The following is a 26,097-nucleotide window of genomic DNA, read 5'->3' on the forward strand; positions in this document are numbered from 1 at the left end:
ACAATGAAAGATGCTTGTCTGAGAATTTACACGGCAGGCGTAGAAATCCAGGAACTTGACTGTCATCCTTCAGAAAAGCTCAAGCCTCATTGCCTTTGTTCCAGATAAATTTTCTGCGGGCGTTTGTGTGTTTGGGAAGGGTAAGTGCTTCAAGGAAGACAAGGAGCTAGCGTGCAGGGTGTGGGTGAGGCCGGGAATGGTGTCCCTTGTGTCATGCCTGTGTCACCTTCGTGCCACCCTCCACCCCTGGCTTGCTTTTCAAATTTCTGTTGTTTTGCAAGCAAGGTGAGCCAAGCAGAGGCACTGTAGTTCTTGGGGGATAAGTTGTTATGAAGCTCATAGTTGGGAAAGGGTGGTGTTAAAGATCTGTTAGATCGTATTTTAAGACAAAACAGAGGCAATTACTCTATTTCTTTATGGATCACCAGTAGAACTACTGGAGGTACTGACATTTAAAAAGAAGAGTTTTCTATACCACCCCTCCCCCCCACCAAAGTTGATATTAAGCCCTGAGAATCTGCTACTTTAATAGGCACCCCATGTTTTTCCAAATATTAACTGTAAGTCTTAGTGCTTTGCAGAGTATTTCATAGACTGAAGTAATATATCCATGTGCACAGTTCTCTCTCTTTTAAAAAAATTACTTCCACCCTGAGAGTAATGGCCAGCCTGCAAAGAGACTCCCTATCCTGCCTCACTTAGCCCTGGAAAGGATTCAGTTCAGTTCAGTCGTTCAGTCATGTCCGACTCTTTGCCAACCCATGGACTGCAGCACGCCAGGCCTCCCTGTCCATCACCAACTCCCAGAGTCTACTCAGACTCATGTCCATTGAGTCAGTGATGCCATCCAACCATCTCATCCTCTGTCCTCCCCTACTCTTCCTTCCTTCAATCTTTCCCAGCATCCCAGTCTTTACAAATGAGTCTGTTCTTCCAATCAGGTGGCCAAAGTATTGGAGTTTCAGCTTCAGCATCAGTCCTGCCAATGAATATTCAGGTCTGATTTCCTTTAGGATGGACCGGTTGGATTTCCTTTCAGTCCAAGGGACCTTCAAGAGTCTTCTCCAACACCACAGTTCAAAAGCATCAATTCTTCGGTGCTCAGCTTTCTTCACAGTCCAACTCTCACATCCATACATGACCAAAGGAAAAACTATAGCCTTGACTAGACGGACTTTTGTTGGCAAAGTAATATCTCTGCTTTTGAATATGCTATCTAGGTTGGTCATAACTTTCCCTCCAAGGAGTAAGCGTCTTTTAATTTCAGGGCTGCAATTACCTGTACTATAAGTGCTTTTACATTTCGTAAGTTATTGAATATTCTTAACAACCCTTGGAGGAAGGTACTGTTAGCCCCATTTTACATAGAGAGATTTGATATCTTGCCTCCAGTTACTCAGCAAAGAAAGAATTTAATCCCATACAGAGTCTAGACTCTTAACCAACATACAGAGTTGTATCTCTTTTTAAAAAGCCTTACAGTCCAGTTACATTGTAAGTTACGTTGACTTTGCAAAAATAACAATTCTTTTTTGAATTGATTTACTGTAAATTGAGGCTTCATTTGGAAATTTGAAACATTTTATATATATTTATAAAAATACACATATATACATACATATATAATGTATGTATAAGCATTTAATTTACAGAAGCAGAAAACTAAAATAGGCTAAAAGAAGTTTTTAAATGTTTTCCCCTAGGATCTCATTGCTATTTAACCCAGTTCTTCCAATATATGGTACCCTTTAGAATCTTCTGATTTGTCAAAAATAAAGTGTAGTGACTAAATCAAACAACAAAAATCCATATATGTAGTGACTGCAATCCTCTGACAAATGAATTAAAATCAGGTCTTCCTGACTAGATTTAAAACTACCTTTTACACTCAGGCAGCCCTTGTTGTTTCCCAAATCTTTTTGTACTATTTCTAGGGCCTGCTATGTCCACTTCATCCAATTTCTTTCTTATTCTTGAAAACTCAGTTCACATTTTCCTACTGCCAAGAAGCCTTCCTTAACGTACACACACACAATTTGCCCTTTTGTATGAATCCTATCTGCTCTCTTAGCTCCCTGATTACCTCATGACACTGTAATGCATTTTTCCTTCTTATCTGTCTGCTACCTCTGCTGTATCTGCCGTATCCCACCCAGCATCTAACAATGTGTCTTTACTCTGCATATGTTTTTAATTGATATGGTGGGGGGGAGTTGAGGGGGAACAGGAAGATAAAAATTTTCACGTACTAAAAAAACATTGTCAACAAAGTCTATAGACAGACATACCATGAAGAAAAGTGTATTCGTACCCCACAGGACTTTTTTGTTTGATACATAAACAGCTTCTGCACATCATAAAAAAGTCCACCAACCAATAACTAAAAAACCTCTGCAGAGCAAAGGAAACCATCAACAAAATAGAAAGGCAGCTTACTGAATAAGAGGAAATATTTGCAAATTATGTATCTGATCAGTCAAAAATATATTTTTGTTTTCATCAAAAATACATAAACGCATGCAACTCGGTGGCAAAAAAGAAAAGCATAAAATTCAATTAAAACTGAGCAGAAGAGTTAAATAAATATTTTTCAAAAGAAGACATGCAGATGGCCAACAGATACACAAACATGCTCAATATCCTAATCGTCAAGGAAACGTGAATCAAAAACACAATACAATATCACTTCATATTGGTTAGAAAGTCTATTATCAAAAACACAGGAAATAACAAGGTTGGCAAGGATGTGGACAAAAGGAACCCTTTGTGCAATGTTAATTGGTACAGCCACATATAGACTGTATACTGTCAGCCTGCTTATTTTATTTCTGTGCAGAATACATCATGCGAAATGCCAGGCTGGATGAGGCACAAGCTGGAATCAAGATTGCCGGGAGAAATATCAATAACCTCAGATATGGAGATCACACCATCCTTATGGCAGAAAGTGAAGAGGAACTAAAAACCATCCTGATGAAAGTGAAAGAGGAGAGTAAAAAGTTGGCTTAAAGCTCAACATTCAGAAAACGAAGATCATGGCATCTGGTCCCATCACTTCATGGAAAATAGATGGGAAAGAATGGAAACAGTGTCAGACTTTATTTTTTGGGGGCTCCAAAATCACTGCAGATGGTGACTGCAGCCATGAAATTAAAAGACGCTTACTCCTTGGAAGGAAAGTTATGACCAACCTAGATAGCATATTCAAAAGCAGAGACATTACTTTGCCAACAAAGGTCCGTCTAGTCAAGGCTATGGTTTTTCCTGTGGTCGTGTATGGATGTGAGAGTTGGACTGTGAAGAAGGCTGAGTGCCGAAGAATTGATGCTTTTGAACTGTGGTGTTGGAGAAGACTCTTGAGAGTCCCTTGGACTGCAAGGAGATCCAACCAGTCCATTCTCTAGGAGATCAGTCCTGGGTGTTCTTTGGAAGGAATGATGCTAAAACTGAAACTCCAAAAGTCTGGCCACCTCATGTGAAGAGTTGACTCATTGGAAAAGACTCTAATGCTGGGAAGGATTGGGGGCAGTAGGACTAGGGGACACAGAGAATGAGATGGCTGGATGGCATCACCTACTCAATGGATGTGAGTTTGAGTAAACTCTGGGAGGTGGTGATGAACAGGGAGGCCTGACGTGCTGCGATTCCTGGGGTCACAGAGTCGGACACGACTGTGCAACTGAACTGAACTGAACTGATTTGGGGAATGGGAGATGGCAGAGGGAATAGGGCTCATAGATGAAGCAAGATAGACCATATGTTCCATTTTTGAAGCTAGACAAGGGAACATGGGAATATTTTCTCTACTTTTGTATATGCTATAGATTTTCCGTAATAAAAGGGGCTTTTTGAAATTTAAATCTGTTTGTTTTCAACTAAAATTTTTTTCTTGGAATGTAGTTGCTTTCAAATGTTGTGTTAATATCTGTTGTACTTTAAAGTGAACTAGCTCTATGTATACATTTATCCCCTCATGGCCCTTCCTCACACCCTGTCCCATCCATCTAGTTCACCACAGAGGACCAAGCTGAGTTCCCTGCATTGTACAATAGGTCGCCACTAGGTATCTGTTTTACACATGGCAGTGCACATACACCAATCCTGATCTCTCAGTTCATCTCACTGACATCCCACCGCCATGTCCATAAGTGCTTTCCCTATGTCTCTGTCTCCATTCCTGTCCTGCAAACAGATTTATCTGCCACTTTCCTAGAGTCCACATACACCTATATTTGTTTTTCTCTTTCTGACTTTACTCTGTAGGTCACACTCTGGGCCCATCCACTCATCTACAAATGACTTATTTTTGTTCCTTTTTATGGCTGAGTAACATTTCATTGTATGTATGTACCACATCTTCTTTATCCACTCATCAGTCAGTGGACACTTAGGTTGCTTCCATGTCCTGGCTACTGTAGACAGTGCTGCAGTGAACCCTGGGGTGCACATGTCTCTTAGAATTACAGTTTTCTCAAGGCATGTGCCCAGGAATGGATTGCTGGATCATATGGTAGTTCTATTTTTAGTTTTTTAAGGAACTTCCATATTGCTCTCCATAATGGCTGTATCAGTCCACATTCTCACCAACAGTGCAAAAGGGTTCCCTTTTCTCCACACCCTCTCCAGCATTTATTGTTTGTAGATTTTTTTTGATTCTGGCCATTTTGACCCTGTGAGTTGATACCTTATTGTAGTTTTGATCTGCATTTTTCTAATAATTAGTGATGAGCATCTTTTCATGTGTGTTTTTGTTGCAATGGTAAATGGGATTGTTTCCTTAACTTCATTTTCTGCTTTTTCATTGTTAGTGTACAGGAATGCAAGAAATTTCTGCATTCACTGTGTATCCTGCTGCTTTACCAAATTCAGTGATTAGCTATGGTAGTTTTCTGGTGACAGCTTTCGAATTTTCTTCGTATAATATCATGTCATCTGCAAACAGTGACAGTTTTACTACTTCTTTTCCAATTTGGATTCCTTCTACTTCTTTTTCTTCTCTGATTGCTGTGGCTAGGGCTACCAAAACTATGTTGAATAATGGCGAGAGTAGACATCCTTGTCTTGTTCTTTATCTTAGAGGATATGCTTTCAGTTTTTCACCATCGAGAATGATGTTTCCTGTGGGTTTGTTGTTTATGTCCTTTATTATGCTAAGGCAGGTTCCCTCTCTATCTACTTTCTAGAGAGTTTTTATCATAAATGTGTGTTTAATTTTGTGAATTGCTTTTCCTGTGCCTATTGAGATGATCTTATGGTTTTTATTCTTTAATTTGTTAGTATGGTGTGTCACATTGATTGATTTGTGTACATTGAAGAGTCCTTGTATCCCTGAGATCCCACAATCCTGGTATGATTCTTATACTGTGTTATTGGATTCTGTTTGCTAGTTATTTTGTTGAAGATTTTTGTGTCCATGCTCATCAGTGATATTGGTCTTTTAATTGTGATTTAATTTAAAATTTCTTGGTCTTTCATATTTTGGTGATATCTTTGTCTGGTTTTGGTATCAGAATAATGGTGGGCTCATAGAATGAGCTTGGGAGTGTTCTTTACTCTGCAATTTTTTGCAAAAGTTTGAGAAGGATGAGACCTAATTCTTCTCTGAATGTTGGTTAGAACTTGCCAAGAAGCCATCTGGCCCTGGACTTTTGTTACACAGCAAAAACTAACACAGCATTGTAAAGGAATTAAAAGTCAATTAAAAAAAAAAAAAGGCTAAGCAAAATCCTTAACAGACATTGCTTTCCCTTTGGGCCAGCTTTTACTAATCTGTCCTCCCATGGCTGGTCACATAGACTTGAGACCTGACCCTTGGAGCCTCAGAAGCTGCTGTACTGGAATCATGTGGGATGAGAAAGTAAGAAAGCTCTCAAAATGCCCACCTTGGGGGAATATGCTAAATAATTGGAGAGATTGATTCAATCAACTGATATTTATTGGTCATGTATCATGTTACAGGCACTCTTGCAGGTGTTTGGAGTATGGATGAAAACAGGAGTAAAAAGTTTCTGCCCAACTTCCTGTAAGGCCCAGTGACCAAACATGATGTGCTAGAGATGTAACACAGTAGAGAAGGTGAAGAGATGTGGAAGAAGAGGTGCCTCAGTGAGGGGTATCAACGACTGAATGAAAAGCATCTATTCCACAGTATGGCAGAGTTGAAAGACTGATTACATATAGGCAAATTGATCAAATCTTTGCAGATGCTCAGATACTTTTAAAGGTATTACAGACAGTGGGAGCTTGGTTTCTCACTGTCATGCTATGGAGTTTCCAACAGAGGAAAGGAAATTTACTTAATAACTAAAATTAACCTTGTAGTGTGAGAGTGGAATAAGACGTGTTATATGAATTCAGTTTAAATAGATAAAACTATGTAAATGTATTCATTCTCCAGCTCTATCCATAGATGGAACCTGGGAACAGTGATACTCTAGTGCCCAGTGCTTAGTTTTTTACATATCATTGTCCTCTGTGAGGAATAAGGGCTTTTTGGCAAAATACCTGATTCCAGGCTGAAGGAGGAAAAGTACAACGTGACTCTTAGAACATCCTGTGAGAGAAAACAAACAGGTGCCCAGAGAATAATGGGGACAATTCAAAATGACAGATTTAGTTGGCAGAGACTCTCATGGCCAAATCAGGCAAAATATGAACATCAAAATAAATGATAGCAATGAATTATGATTCATTGTAATTGGAGTAAAGTAGGAAACCAGGGGTCCATACTGATATAATGTGTGTATGCCTGCTCTTTGCAACCCCAGGGACTGGAGCCCACCAGGCTCCTCTGTCCTTGGAATTATCCAGGCAAGAAAACTGGAGCATATAGCCAGTTTCCTCTCCAGGGGATCTTCCTGACCCAGGGATCAAACCCATGTCTCTGGCGTCTCCTGCATTGGCAGGCAAATTCTTTATCACTGAGTCACTGGGGAAGCCCATGCTGATATAATAAGTGAATATAAAAGTTGAAACTTTGTTGTGGAACAAAATTCCTCAAAGTACCTCCCCCTCTCCCAAATACTTCACAGTGGAGGTGATTTGCAGACATCACCTAAATCAAATGATCAATGCGAACATCATCAGTAGTAGAACATTTCAGAACTGCATGTCACTTGAAAGGATGCATCGGGAAGAACACAGGATCACATCTGTGGTATCCCTGCCAAAGGTGCATAACCTAACCTACTCCAGAGAATATCAGAAAAACCTTAGGCCATTTTACACAATGACTGGTTGAGGTCTTCAAAAGGGTTAAAGTCATAAAAGTCAAGGAAAAGCTGAAGTGAACTAGATGGAAGGAAACTGAAAAACATGAGAGCCAAATTATAGCACTCGATTCTGAATTAGACCTTTTCATTAAGAAGGATTTATGGGACACTTGATGAAATTGCATGGGGTTCTCAAGGCAAGAATACTGAAGTGGTTTGCCATTCCCTTCTCCAGTGGACCACATTGTGTCAGACCACACTGTGAGCGCACAATTGCACTATCTCACATGCTAGTAAAGTAATGCTCAAAATTCTAAGCCAGGCTTCAGCAATACGTGAACTGTGAACTTCCAGATGTTCAAGCTGGTTTTAGAAAAGGCAGAGGAACCAGAGATCAAATTGCCAACATCCACTGGATCATCGAAAAAGCAAGAGAGTTCCAGAGAAACATCTATTTCTGCTTTATTGACTATGCCAGAGCCTTTGCCTGTGTGGATCACAATCAACGGGAAAATTCTGAAAGAGATGGGAATACCAGACCACCTGACCTGCCTCTTGAGAAACCTCTATGCAGGTCAGGAAGCAACAGCTAGAACTGGACATGGAACAACAGACTGGTTCCAAATAGGAAAAGGAGTACGTCAAGGCTGTATATTGTCACCCTGCTTATTTAACTTCTATGCAGAGTACATCATGAGAAACGCCTGGCTGGATGAAGCACAAGCTGGAATCAAGATTGCTGGGAGAAATATCAATAACCTCAGATATGCAGATGTCACCACCCTTATGGCAGAAAGTGAAGAGTAGCTAAAAGGCCTCTTGATGAAAATGAAAGTGGAGAGTGAAAAAGTTGGCTTTAAGCTCAACATTCAGAAAACGAAGATCATGGCATCTGGTCCCATCACTTCATGGAATATAGATGGGGAAAGAGTGGAAACAGTGTCAGACTTTATTTTTTGGGGCTCCAAAATCACTGCAGATGGTGACTGAACCCATGAAATTAAAAGATGCTTACTCCTTGGAAGGAAAGTTATAACCAACCTAGATAGCATATTCAAAAGCAGAGACAGGGTGGAGGAGCTAAGATGGCAGAGGAGTAGGACGGGGAGAACACTTTCTCCCCCACAAATTCATCAAAAGAGCATTTAAATGCCGAGTAAATCCACAAAACAACTTCTGAATGCCGGCAGAGGACATCAGGCACCCAGAAAAGCAACCCACGTCTTCGAAAGGAGGTAGGAAAAAATATATAAGACAAAAAAAGAGATAAAAGGGAGAGGGACGGAGCTCTGTCCCAGGAAGGGGTCTTAAAAAGAGAGAAGTTTCCAAACACCAGGAAACCTGCTCACTGCCGAATCTGTGCCGAGCCTTGGAAGCACAGCCAGCAACTTAACAGGGAGGAAAAATAAATAAACAATTAAAACCCGCAGATTACGAGCCCTACGGTAACTCCCCCAGCGGAGAAGCAGCACAGACGCCTGCATCCGCCATTAGCAAGCGGGGGCTGGGCAGGGAGGCACGGTGCAGGCTGTATCGCTTAGAATAAGGATCTGGCCTGAATACCCCGAGCGCTATCTGAGCAAAATAATTTGGGCTAGCAAACCAGACTGTGGGATATTTACCACACAAAAAGCCAGACCTAACCTAAGACACTGCCAGGCCCCCGCAAGAAACAAAGGACTATACAGACATAGCCGGCTGCAGACCGTCCCCCTCTGGTGACAGGCAGCCAGAGCTGGAAGGGAGCAATCACAGCCCCAGAGAGACATTATCTACAAAACTGTAAGCAGGCTTCTTTGCTAACTAAAACTTCTTGGGGGTCTGGACGGTCAACATCCGCCTAAGAAGGTGCGCCAGTTGTACACCTAGATAACCGAGCGGCGGAGAGGTGATAATATGCAGCAATCGCGCTCGCCAAAAACCTCATCACCTGAGCTGCTCGGACATGGGAAGGGCACAAAACGCTGGCCCAACTGAGTCTGCGCCTCTGAGGACTACCCGAGTGCCTGAACCTGAGCGGCTTGGACCTGGGAGGTGCAAGCAGCCCAGGGCCGGCCATGGATGGTTCCTGGTGGAGCAACCTAGAGCCTGAGCAGTGTGGACATGGAGGCTACACACGCTGTAAGCGGAGGCAGGCCCAGTGTGGCTGAGGCACTGCGAGCACGCGCCAGTGTTATTTGTTTGCAGCGTCCCTCCCTCCCCACAGCGCGACTGAACAAGTGAGCCTAAAATAAAAAAAAGAAAGAAAGAAAAAAGTGTCCACCACCGTCCCCTTTGTGTCAGGGCGGAAACCAGACACTGAAGAGACCAGCAAACAGAAGAAGCTATAACAGAGGGAACCGCCTTGGAAGCTACAGGCAATAGATTAAAACCCTGTGGTTAGAACTGAATACATAGGAAGGGGCCTATAGATCTTGAGAAATATAAGTCAGACCAAGGAACTAGCCGAAAATGAACTGACCCCACAATACCCAAAACAAAATCAGAGGAAGTCCTAGATATATTTTTACTATTTTTATGATCTTTTTTTTTAATTAAAAAAAAAATTTTAAGTCCTCTATTAGTCCTTAAATTTTCACTTTTATAACCTACTATTACTTTGAGAAAAAAAAAGAGAGACCCTATTTTTTTTTAAAAAAGCAAACTTCATATATATATTTTTTCTGATTTTTGTGACCTTGTTTTTTTTTTCTTCTTTTCTTTAACATTGTATTTTTGAAATTCCAAACTCTACTCTAGATTTTTAATTTTAGCTTTTTGGTATTTGGTATCAATTATGTACCTATATATATATATATATATATTTTTTTTTTATATAATTTTTGTGACTTTTTTTCTCTCTCTTTCTTTCTCTTCTTCTTTTATATAACATTATATATCTGAAATTCCAAACTCTACTCTAGATTTTTAATTTATGCTTTTTGGTATTTGTTATCAGTTTTGTACCTATATTTTCTTTACAATTTTTGTGACTTGGTTTGTTTTTGTTTGTTTTTTTTCTCTTTCTGTTTCTTCTTCTTTTTTTTTTTTTAACATTGTATCTTTGAAATTCCACACTCTACTCTAGATTTTTAACTTTTGCTTTTTGGTATTTGTTATCAATTTTGTACCAATATTTTCTTTATAATTTTTGCAACTTGGTTTGTTTTTGTTTGTTTGTTTTTCTCTTTCTTTTCATTATTGTTTTTTTTTTCACATTGTATTTTTGAAATTCCAGACTCTACTCCAGATTTTTAACTTTGGCTTTTTGGTATTTGTTATCAATTTTGTACCTATATTTTCTTTATAATTTTTGCGACTTTGTTTTTTTCTCTCTTTCTTTTCCTTCTTCTTTTCTTTAACATTGTATTTTTGAAATTCCAAACTCTACTCTAGATTTTTAATTTTTGCTTTGATGTATTTCTTACCAATTGTGTACCTTTAAGAACCCAATCTTCAGTACCCATTTTTCACTAGGGAGCGAGACTACTGGCTTGACTGCTTTCTCCCTCTTTGGACTCTTCTTTTTCTCCACCAGGTCACCTGTGTCTCCTCCCTAACCCCTCTCTACTCTATGCAACTCTGTGAATTTCTGTGTGTTCCGGACAGTGGAGAACACTTAGGGAACTGATTACTGGCTGGATCTGTCTCCCTCCTTTTCATTCCCCCCTTTTATCCTGCTGACCACCTCTGTCTCCTTCCTCCTTCTTCTCTTCTCTGTATAATTCTGTGAACATCCTGAGCGGTCCAATTGTGGAGTGCACATAAGGAAGTGATTACTGGCTAGCCTGCTCTCTCCTCTATTGATTCCACCTCATCTCATTCGGGTCAGCTCTAACTCCCTCCTCCCTCTTGTCTTCTCCATGTAATGCTGTGAACCTCTCTGCGTGGCCCTCACGGTGGAGAAACTTTTCATCTTTAATGTAGATGTTTTATCAGTGGTGCTGCATAGAAGGAGAAGTTTTGAAACTACTGTAAAAATAAGACCGATAACTGGAAGCAGGAGGCTTAAGTCCAAACCCTAACTCCAGGGAACTCCTGACTCCAGGGAACATTAAACGACAGAAGCTCATCAAACGCCTCCATACATACACTGAAACCAAGCACCACACAAGGGCCAACAAGCTCCAGGGCAAGACATACCAAGCAAATTCTCCAGCAACAAAGGAACACAGCCCTGAGCTCCAAGATACAGGCTGCCCTAAGTCACCCCCAAACCATAGACATCTCATAACTCATTACTGGACACTTCATTGCACTCCAGAGAGAAGAAATACAGCTCCACCCACCAGAACACCAACACAGCCTTCCCTAACCAAGAAACCTTGACAAGCCACCTGTACAAACCCCCACACACCGAGGAAATGCCACAATAAAGAGAACTCCACAAACTGCCAGAATACAGAAAGGACACCCCAAACTCAGCAATTTAAACAAGACGAAGCGACAGAGGAATAGCCAGCAGGTAAAGGAACAGGATAAATGCCCACCAAACCAAACAAAAGAGAAAGAGATAGGGAATCTTCCTGATAGAGAATTCCGAATAATGATAGTGAAATTGATCCAAAATCTTGAAATCAAAATGGAATCACAGATTAATAGCCTGGAGACAAGGATTGAGAAGATGCAAGAAAGGTTTAACAAGGACCTAGAAGAAATAAAAAAGAGTCAATATATAATGAAAAATGCAATAAATGAAATCAAAAACACTCTGGAGGCAACAAATAGTAGAATAACTGAGGCAGAAGATAGGATTAGTGAATTAGAAGATAGAATGGTAGAAATAAATGAATCAGAGAGGAAAAAAGAAAAACGAATTAAAAGAAATGAGGACAATCTCAGAGACCTCCAGGACAATATTAAACGCTACAACATTCGAATGATAGGGGTCCCAAAAGAAGAAGACATAAAGAAAGACCATGAGAAAATACTTGAGGAGATAATAGTTGAAAACTTCCCTAAAATGGGGAAGGAAATAATCACTCAAGTCCAAGAAACCCAGAGAGTCCCAAACAGGATAAACCCAAGACGAAACACCCCAAAACACATATTAATCAAATTAACAAAGATCAAACACAAAGAACAAATATTAAAAGCAGCAAGGGAAAAACAACAAATAACACACAAGGGAATTCCCATAAGGATAACAGCTGATCTTTCAATAGAAACTCTTCAAGCCAGGAGGGAATGGCAAGACATACTTAAAGCGATGAAGGAAAATAACCTACAGCCCAGATTACTGTACCCAGCAAGGCTCTCATTCAAATATGAAGGAGAAATCAAAAGCTTCACAGACAAGCAAAAGCTGAGAGAATTCAGCACCACCAAACCAGCTCTCCAACAAATACTAAAGGATATTCTCTAGACAGGAAACACAAAAACGATGTATAAATTCGAACCCAAAACAATAAAGTAAATGGCAAAGAGATCATACTTATCAATAATTACCTTAAACGTAAATGGGTTGAATGCCCCAACCAAAAGACAAAGACTGGCTGAATGGATACAAAAACAAGACCCCTACATATGCTGTCTAAAAGAGACCCACCTCAAAACAGGGGACACATACTGACTGAAAGTGAAGGGCTGGAAAAAGATTTGCCATGCAAATAGGGACCAAAAGAAAGCAGGAGAAGCAATACTCATATCAGACAAAATAGACTTTAAAACAAAGGCTGTGAAAAGAGACAAAGACGGTCACTACATAATGATCAAAGGATCAATCCAAGAAGAAGATATAACAATTATAAATATATATGCACCCAACACAGGAGCACCACAATATGTAAAGCAAATGCTAACAAGTATGAAAGGAGAAATTAACAATAACACAATAATAGTGCTCCCACTTTAATACCCCACTCACACTTATGGATAGATCAACTAAACAGAAAATTAACAAGGAAACACAAACTTTAAACGATACAATAGACCAGTTAGACCTAATTGATATCTATAGGACATTTCATCCCAAAACAATGAATTTCATCTTTTTCTCAAGTGCACATGGAACCTTCTCCAGGATAGATCACATCCTGGGCCATAAATCTAGCCTTGGTAAATTCAAAAAAATTGAAATCATTCCAAGCATCTTTTCTGACCACAATGCAGTAAGATTAGATCTCAATAACAGGAGAAAAACTATTAAAAATTCCAACATATGGAGGCTGAACAACACGCTGCTGAATAACCAACAAATCACAGAAGAAATCAAAAAAGAAATCAAAATTTGCATAGAAACGAATGAAAATGAAAACACAACAACCCAAAACCTGTGGGACACGGTAAAAGCAGTCCTAAGGGGAAAGTTCATAGCAATACAGGCACACCTCAAGAAACAAGAAAAAAGTCAAATAAATAACCTAGCTCTACACCTAAAGCAACTAGAAAAGGAAGAAATGAAGAACCCCAGGGTTAGTAGAAAGAAAGAAATCTTAAAACTTAGAGCAGAAATAAATGCAAAAGAAACAAAAGAGACCATAGCAAAAATCAACAAAACCAAAAGCTGGTTCTTTGAAAGGATAAATAAAATGGACAAACCATTAGCCAGACTCATCAAGAAACAAAGGGAGAAAAATCAAACCAATAAAATTAGAAATGAAAATGCAGAGATCACAACAGACAACACACAAATACAAAGGATCATAAGAGACTACTATCAACAAATATATGCCAATAAAATGGACAACATGGAAGAAATGGACAAATTCTTAGAAAAATACAACTTTCCAAAACTGGACCAAGAAGAAATAGAAAATCTTAACAGACCCATCACAAGCATGGAAATTGACACTGTAATCAAAACTCTTCCAGCAAATAAAAGCCCAGGTCCAGACGGCTTCACAGCTGAATTCTACCAAAAATTTAGAGAAGAACTAACACCTATCCTACTCAAACTCTTCCACAAAATTGCAGAGGATGGTAAACTTCCAAACTCATTCTATGAGGCCACCATCACCCTCATACCAAAACCTTAGAAAGATGCCACAAAAAAAAGAAAACTACAGGCCAATATCACTGATGAACATAGATGCAAAAATGCTTAACAAAATTCTAGCAATCAGAATCCAACAACACATTAAAAAGATCATACACCATGATCAAGTGGGTTTTATCCCAGGAATGCAAGGATTCTTTAATATCCACAAATCAATCAATGTAATACACCACATTAACAATTTGAAAAATAAAAGCCATATGATTATCTCAATAGATGCAGAGAAAGCCTTTGACAAAATTCAACATCCATTTATGATAAAAACTCTCCAGAAAGCAGGACTAGAAGGACATTCCTCAACATAACAAAAGCTATATATGACAAACCCACAGCAAACATTATCCTCAATGGTGAAAAATTGAAAGCATTTCCTCTAAAGTCAGGAGCAAGACAAGGGTGCCCACTTTCACCATTACTATTCAACATAGTTTTGGAAGTTTTGGCCACAGCAATCAGAACAGAAAAAGAAATAAAAGGAATCCAAATTGGAAAAGAGGAAGTAAAACTCTCGTTGTCTGCAGATGACACGATCCTCTACATAGAAAACCCTAAAGACTCCACCAGAAAAGTACTAGAATTAATCAATGGTTAGAGTAAAGTTGCAGGATATAAAATCAACACACAGAAATCCCTTGCATTCCTATACACTAATAATGAGAAAACAGAAAGAGAAATTAAGGAAACAATTCCATTCACCATTGCAACGAAAAGAATAAAATACTTAGGAATATATCTACCTAAAGAAACTAAAGACCTATATATAGAGAACTATAAAACACTGGTGAAAGAAATCAAAGAGGGCACTAATAGATGGAGAAATGTACCATGTTCATGGATCGGAAGAATCAATATAGTGAAAATGAGTATACTACCCAAAGCAATTTATAGATTCAATGCAATCCCTATCAAGCTACCAACGGTATTCTTCACAGAGCTAGAACAAATAATTTCACAATTTGTATGGAAATACAAAAAAACCTCGAATAGCCAAAGCGATCTTGAGAAAGAAGAATGGAACTGGAGGAATCAACCTACCTGACTTCAGGCTCTACTACAAAGCCACAGTCATCAAGACAGTATGGTACTTGGACAAAGTCAGAAATATAGATCAATGGAACAAAATAGAAAGCCCAGAGATAAATCCACACACATATGGACACCTTATCTTTGACAAAGGAGGCAAGAATATACAATGGATTAAAGACAATCTCTTTAACAAGTGGTGCTGGGAAAACTGGTCAACTACTTGTAAAAGAGTGAAACTAGACCACTTTCTAACATCATACACAAAAATAAACTCAAAATGGATTAAAGATCTAAACAGAAGACCAAAAACTATAAAACTCCTAGAGGAGAACATAGGCAAAACACTCTCCAACATACATCACAGCAGGATCCTCTATGAACCACCTCCCAGAATATTGAAAATAAAAGCAAAAATAAACAAATTAAACTTAATTGAGCTTAATTAAACTTAAACCTAATTAAACTTAAAAGCTTCTGCACAACAAAGGAAACTGTAAGCAAGGTGAAAAGACAGCCTTCAGAATGGGAGAAAATAATAGCAAATGAAGCAACTGACAAACAACTAATCTCAAAAGTGTACAATCAACTCCTACAGCTCAATTCCAGAAAAATAAACGACCCAATCAAAAAATGGGCCAAAGAACTAAATAGACATTTCTCCAAAGAAGACATACAGATGGCTAACAAACACATGAAAAGACACTCAACATCACTCATTATCAGAGAAATGCAAATCAAAACCACAATGAGGTACCATTTCACGCCAGTCAGAATGGCTGCGATCCAAAAGTCTACAAGCAATAAATGCTGGAGAGGATGTGGAGAAAAGGGAACTCTCTTACACTGTTGGTGGGAATGCAAACTAGTACAGCCACTATGGAGAACAGTGTGGAGATTCCTTAAAAAACTGGAAATAGAACTGCCTTAAGATCCAGCAATCCCACTGCTGGGCATACACACTGAGGAAACCAGAATTGAAAGAGACACATGTACCCCAATGTTCATTGCAGCACTGTTTATAATAGCCAGGACATGGAAGCAACCTAGATGTCCATCAGCAGATGAATGGATAAGAAAGCTGTGGTACATATACACAATGGAGTATTACTCAGCCATTAAAAAGAATACATTTGAATCAGTTCTAATGAGGTGGATGAAACTGGAGCCTATTATACAGAGTGAAGTAAGCCAGAAAGAAAAACACCAATACAGTATACTAACGCATGTATATGGAATTTAGAAAGATGGTAACAATAACCCTGTATACGAGACAGCAAAAGAGACACTGATGTATAGAACAGTCTTTTGGACTCTGTGGGAGTGGGAGAGGGTGAGATGATTTGGGAGAATGGCATTGAAATATGTATAATATCATATATGAAACAAGTCACCAGTCCAGGTTTGATGCACGATACTGGATGCTTGGGGCTGGTGCACTGGGACAACCCAGAGGGATGGTATGGGGAGGGAGGAGGGAGGAGGGTTCAGGATGGGGAACACGTGTATGCCTGTGGCGGATTCATTTCTATATATGGCAGAACCAATCAGTATTGTAAAGTTTAAATTAAAATAATATAAAATAAAAAAGCAGAGACATTACTTTGCCAACAAGGTCCATCTAATCAAGGCTATGGTTTTTCCTATGGTCATGTATGGATGTAAGAGTTGGACTGTGAAGAAGGCTGAGCGCCGAAGAATTGATGCTTTTGAACTGTGGTGTAGGAGAAGACTCTTGAGAGTCCCTAGGACTACAGGGAGATCCAACCAGTCCATTCTGAAGGAGATCAGCCCTGGGATTTCTTTGGAAGGAATGATGCTAAAGTTGAAACTCCAGTACTTTGGCCACCTCATGCGAAGAGTTGACTCATTGGAAAACACTCTGATGCTGGGAGGGATTAGGGGCAGGAGGAGAAGGGGACAACAGAGGATGAGATGGCTGGATGGCATCACTGACACGATGGACGTGAGTTTGAGTGAACTTCAGGATTTGGTGATGGACAGGGAGGCCTGGCGTGCTGCGATTCATGGGTCACAAAGAGTCGGACATGACTGAGCCACTGAACTGAACTAACTGATGAAATTGCATAGGATCAAATGATTACGTGGTCCGAATTTGTCAGTAATCACATCCTGGTTTCAATGATGTTTTGAGGAGTTACACACTGAAGAATTCAGAGCCACTGAGCACCATGTTGGCAGTATATTCTCAAACTGTTCAGCAAACACAGAAGGCTGTACTGTACTTGAAAATTTGGTGGGAAACTGAGATTATTTCAGTCTTCAAAAAGAAAAGTGAAAGTTGCTCAGTCATTTCCAACTCTTTGTGACTCCATGGACTATACAGTTCATTGAATTCTCCAGGCCAAAATACTGGAATGGGTAGCTTTTCCTTTCTCCAGGCTATCTTCCCGACCCAGGAATCAAAACAACGTCTCCCACATTGCAGGCGGATTCTTTACCAGCTGAGCCACAAGGGAAGCATAAGAATACAGGAGTGGGTAGCCTATCCCTTCTCCAGCAGATCTTCCCAACCCAGGAATCCAACTGGGGTCTCCTGCCTTGCAGGTGGATTCTTTACCAACTGAGCTATCAGGGAAGCACTTCAAAAAGTAGGAAACACTCTATTTTGAAAGAGACAAATATATGAATAGATAAAACATTTCTATCATATGGTTATAGGCTCAGCCCTGGGACACTCCAACTTTTAAAAATCAGTCAGCAGAGAAACAGCCAGCCAAGAAGGGCTGAGAAGAAACCATCAGTGAGGCAGAATATAAAGCAGGAGAAGCTGAGGAAGAAAAAATTTTCAGAAGTAGCAAGTGGTTCAGTCTGTCAAATGCTGCTGAGACATCAAATAGCATGAACAGAAATCACGTGATCACTGGAACTGGCCCCAAGGCATCCTGGGAGGAATCCTGTTGGAGCCGTTTTCAGCTGAGTGAGGACAGCAGTCAAATTAAGAAGAGATGAAAAAAGAAAGGGAGGTGAGGATGTGGAGTGAGTGAATATAGATATCTCATCCCAAGAGTGTTGTTATAAAAGGGAGTCGAAAATGTTGTAGGTGGTTGCAGGAGTTACTAGTTAGCCACCTGTTGCTCTGGCTAAGGCATGAGAACATCACCATGGGAAAAGAATAAAGGCAAAATATAGCAATACAGCATAACCCAAACAAAAGTACATCAGGTTGATTAGTTGGGGTCATCATGCCCTGGTAAGCTGAGGAAAAACATAGTGTGGACCTTGGAAAGCCAGGTCAGCACAGGTTCAGATCGCTGCTTGTGCACACACCAAGATGTTTTCCCAAGATGTTTTCCATATGCAGGTCTATGCCCTCCAGCTAGACAAAACCCTTTGTAAAAGAAAATAACAAAGATAGTTTAAAGTAATCAATAAAATGGGAGACATGACCGGGGACACAGGAGGCTGACTTCATCGTTGCACAATAGATGCTTTCTGTTGCCAAGACACTAAATAAAAATGATGTGGCTCCAAAGAACAGGGCTCTTGATCTAAGAAGTCTTGAGTTCTCTGGTCCCATCTTTAAAACTTTAATTTTGACTCTGGTTTATTTTTTCCCAAACTGTGCATCGACCACTTTTGATCCCTACCTGCTGCACTGGCCGCAGCAGTTAGAGGGGTGTGTAGAGCCTACGGAGAGTTCTATATAAGATGAAACGTTCCCAGGGCAGCTCGTGCAGTGCTGGGGATGATCCAGCAGAGGGAGAAATCGGGATGCAGGAAACCCTCAGCCTAAACTGGAGTCGTGAGAGGGCTGTGATAGACTGCATTTGGAGACTGCCATTTGAGGAGCAGAAGCCCTTCATCCCAGTGATAAGGGGAAAGAAGGGAGGGCGGGCCCAGGGAAAGATGTTAGCTCTGCTATGCTGGCCAGGAGGGGAGGAGTTTGTATGAGGTTGCTTCTGTTCTGTCAGTGTAATATCATCTGACAGATGACTTAAGACTGTAAGGCGGACTGTAAGGTCATCTGCTGAGAGCAGAGTATGGAAGGCCAGGGGTTGGTGTGTGTGCTGGGACTTTGAAAAGAGGGAAGTAAATAGTGACAGTCATTTTGGAGAGTGAGGACACCAACACAGAAGGATTTCAGAGAAGTGACTATGATGACCAGGTAGACGTGAGGGCCCATTTGAGATTTGTATTGATGAATTTTAAGTGAGGGGAAATCCTTGGTGGGTCCATGGTTAGGACTCTGTGCTTTCACTCTTTAGAGTAAGAAGTCAAGCCCTCTTGGGGAACTAAGGTCCCTGAAGCTGTATGGCACAGCCAAAAAAGATTAAACATTTAAAACATTAAGTGAGCTATCAGCAGGCTTATGGATTTCTCTAGCAATATCCACCTGTTTCAGTACAGGTGAGAATGTAGGAAATACTAAGTGTCAGATCATTATTTCCCAATACATACGTATTTCTTCAGAGACATTAAATGGCTCTAAACAAAGGAAGACAAAGTATGAATTGCAAAGCTTTTAATGAAAATGTTTTTCTTTTACAACATGCATAGTTTCACATCTATTGAATAGCAATTAATTCAATGCTTGCAGGCTCATCTGCTTCTGAATTTAGTCATAATGCATGAATTTAAGCTGATAAAACTAAGGAAAATCAACAGCTCATCTAATCCTTCTTTATATTCCTTCAGGATCAGCAGGATGCCTATATGAGTTCTTTACAAAGGCTAAAATAGGTTGATGTATAAACTGTGAGTTTATTTTTAAAGCTGTGTGAATGCAACATTTCTACTAAAACATTTAAACCAAAGGTCACACTTATGAAAACAAATTCTTGATCGGGCTGTTTCCATTTTTACCATTTGACGTTCTGCTCTTTTTGACAAAACAGATGAAAGTCCACATGCCTACTCAGGTGGGGCTTTGCCTAAGATCAATTTGCTTAGAGATATTGTTTTGTTGGAGAAGGCAATGGCACCCCACTCCAGTACTCTTGCCTGGAAAATCCCATGGATGGAGGAGCCTGGTAGGCTGTGTCCATGCTAAGGGTCGGACACGACTGAGCGACTTCACTTTCCCTTTTCACTTGCATGCGTTGGAGAAGGAAATTGCAAGCCACTCCAGTGTTCTTGCCTGGAGAATCCCAGGGACCGGGGAGCCTGGTGGGCTGCCATCTCTAGGGTCGCACAGAGTCGGACATGACTGAAGTGACTTAGCATAGCATTGTTTTGTTCTATTTTGTTGAATATTGGGGAGTACTTATATCATTCAAGATTAAGTCTGGGTTATCTCTTTGAGGAACTAAATGTACCAGAGATACATGTGATAATGAAGATTTTAGACAATTATTCACCAGCATTAGTTCTGTTAGCAAGCTGAAAAATGTAGGCCCAATATCAAACAATAAACACATGAGGTAAATGTCAGCCTCTTCGAAGAAAGACGATATGCTCCTGCTTTGGTAAAAACATGATTTGTTTGAAAGAGTGGTAGTATAACCTTTTACTCAACGATTACTTCCTTAATATGAAAAAGAGACAAATGAGCTGAAGACGAAAACTCCACAGTTACACTCCGCAACCCTTAACATATCTCGTGAGATCTCGGTTTTGACACTTGTTTTTCCATGCCACCCTGTAGAAAAAGGTAAAACAAATGATAATAAGATTAAAACATATCTTCATTGTGTTATACATACTTCAAATCCTTTGTGAGAACAAAATAGTTAATCAGTCCATGAAATACAAGCTACAGACAGATCCAAGTATTGCTTATTTATCAACTGGAGACATGTATACCAAGGCTTCAGTAGAGCACAGAATGCTGAACACAAATGTTGAGTCTTGTGTAGTCCACAACACAACTGCAAAGCGTATTCCATATTTACTTACTTTCAAAAATAATTTCAAGATATGACAAGGCATTGGTAGAGTGTGGAAAAACTTAAAAATTCTAGAAGTCCTTAGAATAAATTGAGGTTAAAGTAGATTGTTTCTATGTAGTACACTGTTTAGCATAAATCATAATATTTAGATTTTCCATTTTCAATTCCCTTGGTCTTAGAGAATCTTCCCACACTTTTCTCATAACAGTAAGATAAAACCACTCCCTACCCTCTCACACACACCTTTTTTTGGCCACACACACCACATGGCCTGTGGTATCTCAGTTTCCCAACCAGGTACCAGATCCCCTCCTGCGTTGAAAGCATAGACTCTTAACCACTAGGGAAGACCCCACATCTCTCCTTTAATGCTTAACCCATACCTTGCTCTGTGAAGGGAACTTACCTAGTGTTGAAGGTCCATTATACTTGAAACACAAACAAACTCAGAAAAAGAAATCAGATTTGTGGTTACCAATTGTGGGTATTGTGGGTGGGGTGCAATGGCACCCCACTCCAGTACTTTTGCCTGGAAAATCCCATGGATGGAGGAGCCTGGTAGGCTGTAGTCCATGGGGTCGCTAAGAGTTGGATTCGACTGAATGACTTCCCTTTCACTTTTCACTTTGATGCATTGGAGAAGGAAATGGCAACCCACTCCAGTGTTCTTGCCTGGAGAATCCCAGGGACAGGGGAGCCTGGTGGGCTGCCGTCTATGGGGTCGCGCAGAGTCGGACACGACTGAAGCGGCTTAGCAGCAGCAGCAGCAGTGGGTGGGGTGAGGGGTGGGGAATTGGATGAAGGCATTGGAAAGTACTACAAACCTCCAATTATAAGATAAGTAAACACTGGAGATGTGATGTGCAACATGATGAATAGAATTAACACTGCTGTGCTCACATATGAAAATAGATTAGAGAGTAAATCACAAGATTTTTCATCACAAATTTTTTTTCTTCTGTTTCTTTAAGTTTTTAATTTATTTTTAAATGAAGGATAATTGCTTAACAGTATTGCATTGTGTTTCTTTAAATGTGTATCCATTGAGATCATGGATGATCACTAAACTTACTGTGATAATCATTTCATGATGTACTAAGTCATTATGCTGTACACCTTAAAATTATGAAGTACTGTGTGTCAATTACATCTTAACAACACTGTATGGAAAACAAAAACCAAAAAATAACATACCACGCTCTAATGCCTTGCTGAGTGACAATCTTCTTTGCACATGCTACAGCTTGAGTGATGTCATCTTTCAGCAAAGCTGAAAAAGAGGTGGTGGGAAATGAGGACAATGTTCACAGAAATTCACGTAAATTTTAGGTTCAGCCAGCTTTATTCTCTTAGGCTGAGGAAAGAACAAATACAATTATTTTTTTAAGAGTCCCTGTTATCTGTGAATATTGGGAGAAAACTCACTCTCTCCATTCTATCCCCTTTGGCATGAAATAAAGCATTCTGTTTTTCGTTTGCCGATGTCATTGGAAGCACTGAAACCATTAACTAATATGATAGAAGGTTCTCTTTTCACTGGACACTTTGAAAACAAAACAAAAACAAACAAGCAGAAACCAGTCTAGCAGTTTTTTGCTCAGCAGTTCTACTAGTGAAAATTCATTCCAAAACAAAAAAAGTAATAAGTGATGTACCCAAGATGTATGTATCAATACAAGAGTTGGATTAATAAATGTTAGAATATTTAGTGAAATTCTATTCATCCAGAAAAATTAATAAGATTGATATTTGTTGAGAAAAATGATATTGTGCAATAACGAGCATATTGTAAAGTAGTAAATAGAGTACAATTTCATTTTTGTTGAAGCATATTGCTTGCATGTTTGTATGTGGGTACAAATGTGGATTATATAGCTTTACAGTCATGTACGTGAGTGATGTGTATTCTGAAAGAAGATGTGGAGACCACAAGTTACTGTGGTCATAAGTCTCTGGGTAGTAGAACTTTTATTCAATGACCACAGATTACTATATAATACAAAAAAATTTTTTAACTAAACTAACTGTATACAAAAGATATGTCCAGAACGAATCTTCTTTATTAGGAATTTTAATATTAAAAATTAAACAATATCAAATTGGCAATACTTCTCCAATATTTTATGCAATAAATACTGTGTGGCACACGTGCATGTGTGACTCTCTGCGACCCCATGGACTGTAGCCCCCCAGGCTTCTCTGTTCATGTTGATTTCCTAGGCAAGAATGCTGGAGTGTGTTGCCATACCCTCCTTCAGAGGATCTTCCCAACCAGGGATTGAACCTGCATCTCACATCTGCTGATTGTCAGGAGGGTCCTTTACTACTAGCCCCACCTGGGAAGCCCTAAATATTGCATATGTTATCTCAGTTTTAAAAGGAACTCAATAGAATATTTGTTTCACCCCAATTAAAAACAAATGCATATATTAATTTGTTAGAATGACAGTGATTAAATAGGAAGTGCATGTTTGAGATATGCAAACTAAAGAATTTAGGAATGAAATGTGAAATGTTTCTAATTCACTTTAAAATCACTCAGCCAAAAACCCCTACTGTATAATATATACATAAAAGAAGTAAATATGACAAAATTTTAAAAAAGACCACACAACCAAATTATCCCTAAACCTCTCCCAACCAGGTAAATTAGTAGGAATGGCATTGCTCTTTACAAAGCATCAACATGTCCAGTTACAATGCAGTGATAGATCATTCCAACTCTTGTATGTTAGCAAACAGCAACCTTCTGTGATACCAGCTTTTTGATTTCTGACTTAAGGAATTATGAGGTAGATGATAAAGCCGTTTCTAGAAGTTAAGATGGAGCTTTTCTGGGTCCCTCATGAACTCTTCAAGACCTTTTCATTTGTACTAAGTCTCTCCTCTTATAGGTACCACCAAATGGGGCCTGTGCCATCACTCAACAGTGTCTTGTCTTACCACTGCAGGATACGCCACAGCCGTTAACTGCTTTTGGGGTTTTGCCATCATTACACCACCATTTGCTGTTGATCTGAAATATCCCATAATCAGTGCTTTTGCTTCCAGGATTATAGTTTATAGCTTGTGTGTTATAACTGCTTTCTCCTTCGGCCAAACACATCCCTGAAAAAAAAATGTATTTTTAGTATTAAACAGCAACATCATATGACTTATATTTCATAGCACAATTCTATTTTATACTGATTTATTTTAGAAGCATAAAGATATATTTCACTTGTAAATATTTTAACATTTGATGTTAGGGGCCCTTAGGAGAATTCTTTTGTTAGCAAATCATTTGCTAATACTAATGAAACAAGATAACACGTTGTAAAAAATATTGAAATAGCTGTGTCTTCCATTGCTCCCATCCCCCAGGTAAGATTGAGCCTAGAATAGAAAAATGAACAGAGTGATTAAATGGGTTTGGTCACTGGCAGCAGATGCATATGCTAATATAAAAATATTTGTACTAGCAAAAATAGGGATTTACTAGGAGAAACAAAATTTCTTATGATACCTAAACGTGAATTTGGATATCAAATTAGAATCCAGACAATAAGAATCACAGGATAGGAAAGACTATGTCATCCATCCATCCATCTAGCCATTTGCTCATGTATTAAAAAATAGTTATGGAGCGGAAATGTCTGAATTCACTCTGAAAAATACAATGGACTGAAATACAAAGGAACTTTTCCTTAGGGCACATCTTGAATTCTGTGGAAGAAAATGAAAAATAATTAATGAACTAGAGGCAGAATAATAGAATGCTATTTCATGCTACATTTCAGGGATCCTTATGTAGATATTGATTGAGGAGAAACAGGTTCCTACAGTCCCTGTTCTAAGAGTTCAATGTAATTTTTTAAAAAGCTTGGCTGTTAAAAACCCAGCATCATGGTAGGGGGATTAAAAATGACAAAAATACTGCCTTACTCTTGCTTGCTGAACCCAAATTGCAAGCTGGAAATGGCTGAGGGCTGAAATATATCTTGTAGTCACCCTACAAGTGCCAGCTGGCAAGTTTAGTGGCACTAGAGGAGTACAGCAAGACCTGGCATGCTTGGAATGGTATAGAATTTGACCCTCCCATGCCTCAATCCTTCCCTGGGTACATCTGATTCTGAGCTGATGTGTTTGAGCCATTGTAAATGTACAAACCCTTCAAGGGACATTAAAAAAAAGCCATTCACTCAAAGTCCCTTTCTTATTCTTCTTCCTCAGTTAGTATCTGTTCCACAGCTGGCTGACTATTTGGAAGGATGAAGAATAGTTAACTTACAGTTTGCCAGGCTGACTCCCTTGTAGCCAGCCAATCCAAGTTTCTTCAGAGTTCTGGCAAGCTCACACCTCTCAAATTTCTTGCCCTGGACAGCAACAGAAAGGAGCAGAAGCCCCAGAATAAGGAGAGCCTTCATGTTCACAGAAGCCAAATGTCCAAGTTGACCAGGTGAGCTGGACTTGCTATTTAACATCTTTTCACTTCCCCCTTTTCTGACCAGTTTGGGAGCTCCACCCTTGGAGACACGTGGAAAGCAGGGAATGTTTATTGCTTCACTTACGCTAAAAGTTTTGATGTCCTAAGAGTTAATTGCAAGAAAATCATGAAATGATATTGCTTGAAGACATTGCTCAGAAAGAACTGGCATTAGCTCTATTGCCCAAAGAGGAACTTCCTCCTATTTGATTATGAATGTGAGCAACTAGAAAGCAAAAGACCCTGAATGAACATATTACACAATGGAAAATGTGCTCCCATCTTTGATTAACATTCATTTGCATTAAGTTTTTTATGTGCTTTCATTATGTTGTCTTCATCTTTTTCACTTAAAAGTATTTTATGTACACTTTCCACAAAGAATGTGACACTCTGCCTGTTGTTCTGATAAGTATATAGCAAAGCACCACGTTGATCACAGAATCCTATGCTGACTCTTTTGGTTGTTTCTCAGTTCTTAATTTGTAAATCAATATTTTACTGTTTTAAGTAAGCCTCATGTGAACATTGCTAAGTCCTTTCTGACAATGTCTTACTTCACTTTCTCAT

The 26,097-nt window shown here is 39.4% G+C and overlaps 1 protein-coding gene across 1 annotated transcript; it reads right to left on the bottom strand.

Annotated features, from left to right (window-relative positions):
* Nucleotides 1-19,700: 19,700 nt before the first annotated feature.
* On the bottom strand, nucleotides 19,701-25,792 carry LOC129651636 (lysozyme C, tracheal isozyme-like). Its single transcript, XM_055580267.1, has 4 exons — nucleotides 25,333-25,792; nucleotides 24,006-24,170; nucleotides 22,257-22,332; nucleotides 19,701-20,812 (listed from the first exon to the last, which is right to left on the bottom strand). The coding sequence occupies exons 1-4, from the start codon at nucleotides 25,523-25,525 to the stop codon at nucleotides 20,746-20,748; spliced, it is 501 nt and encodes a 166-aa protein (XP_055436242.1). The 5' UTR covers nucleotides 25,526-25,792; the 3' UTR covers nucleotides 19,701-20,745.
* Nucleotides 25,793-26,097: the final 305 nt, after the last annotated feature.

This window comes from Bubalus kerabau, chromosome 1 (genome assembly GCF_029407905.1).
Source record: "Bubalus kerabau isolate K-KA32 ecotype Philippines breed swamp buffalo chromosome 1, PCC_UOA_SB_1v2, whole genome shotgun sequence".
In the NCBI taxonomy this organism is placed as follows: domain Eukaryota; kingdom Metazoa; phylum Chordata; class Mammalia; order Artiodactyla; family Bovidae; genus Bubalus; species Bubalus kerabau.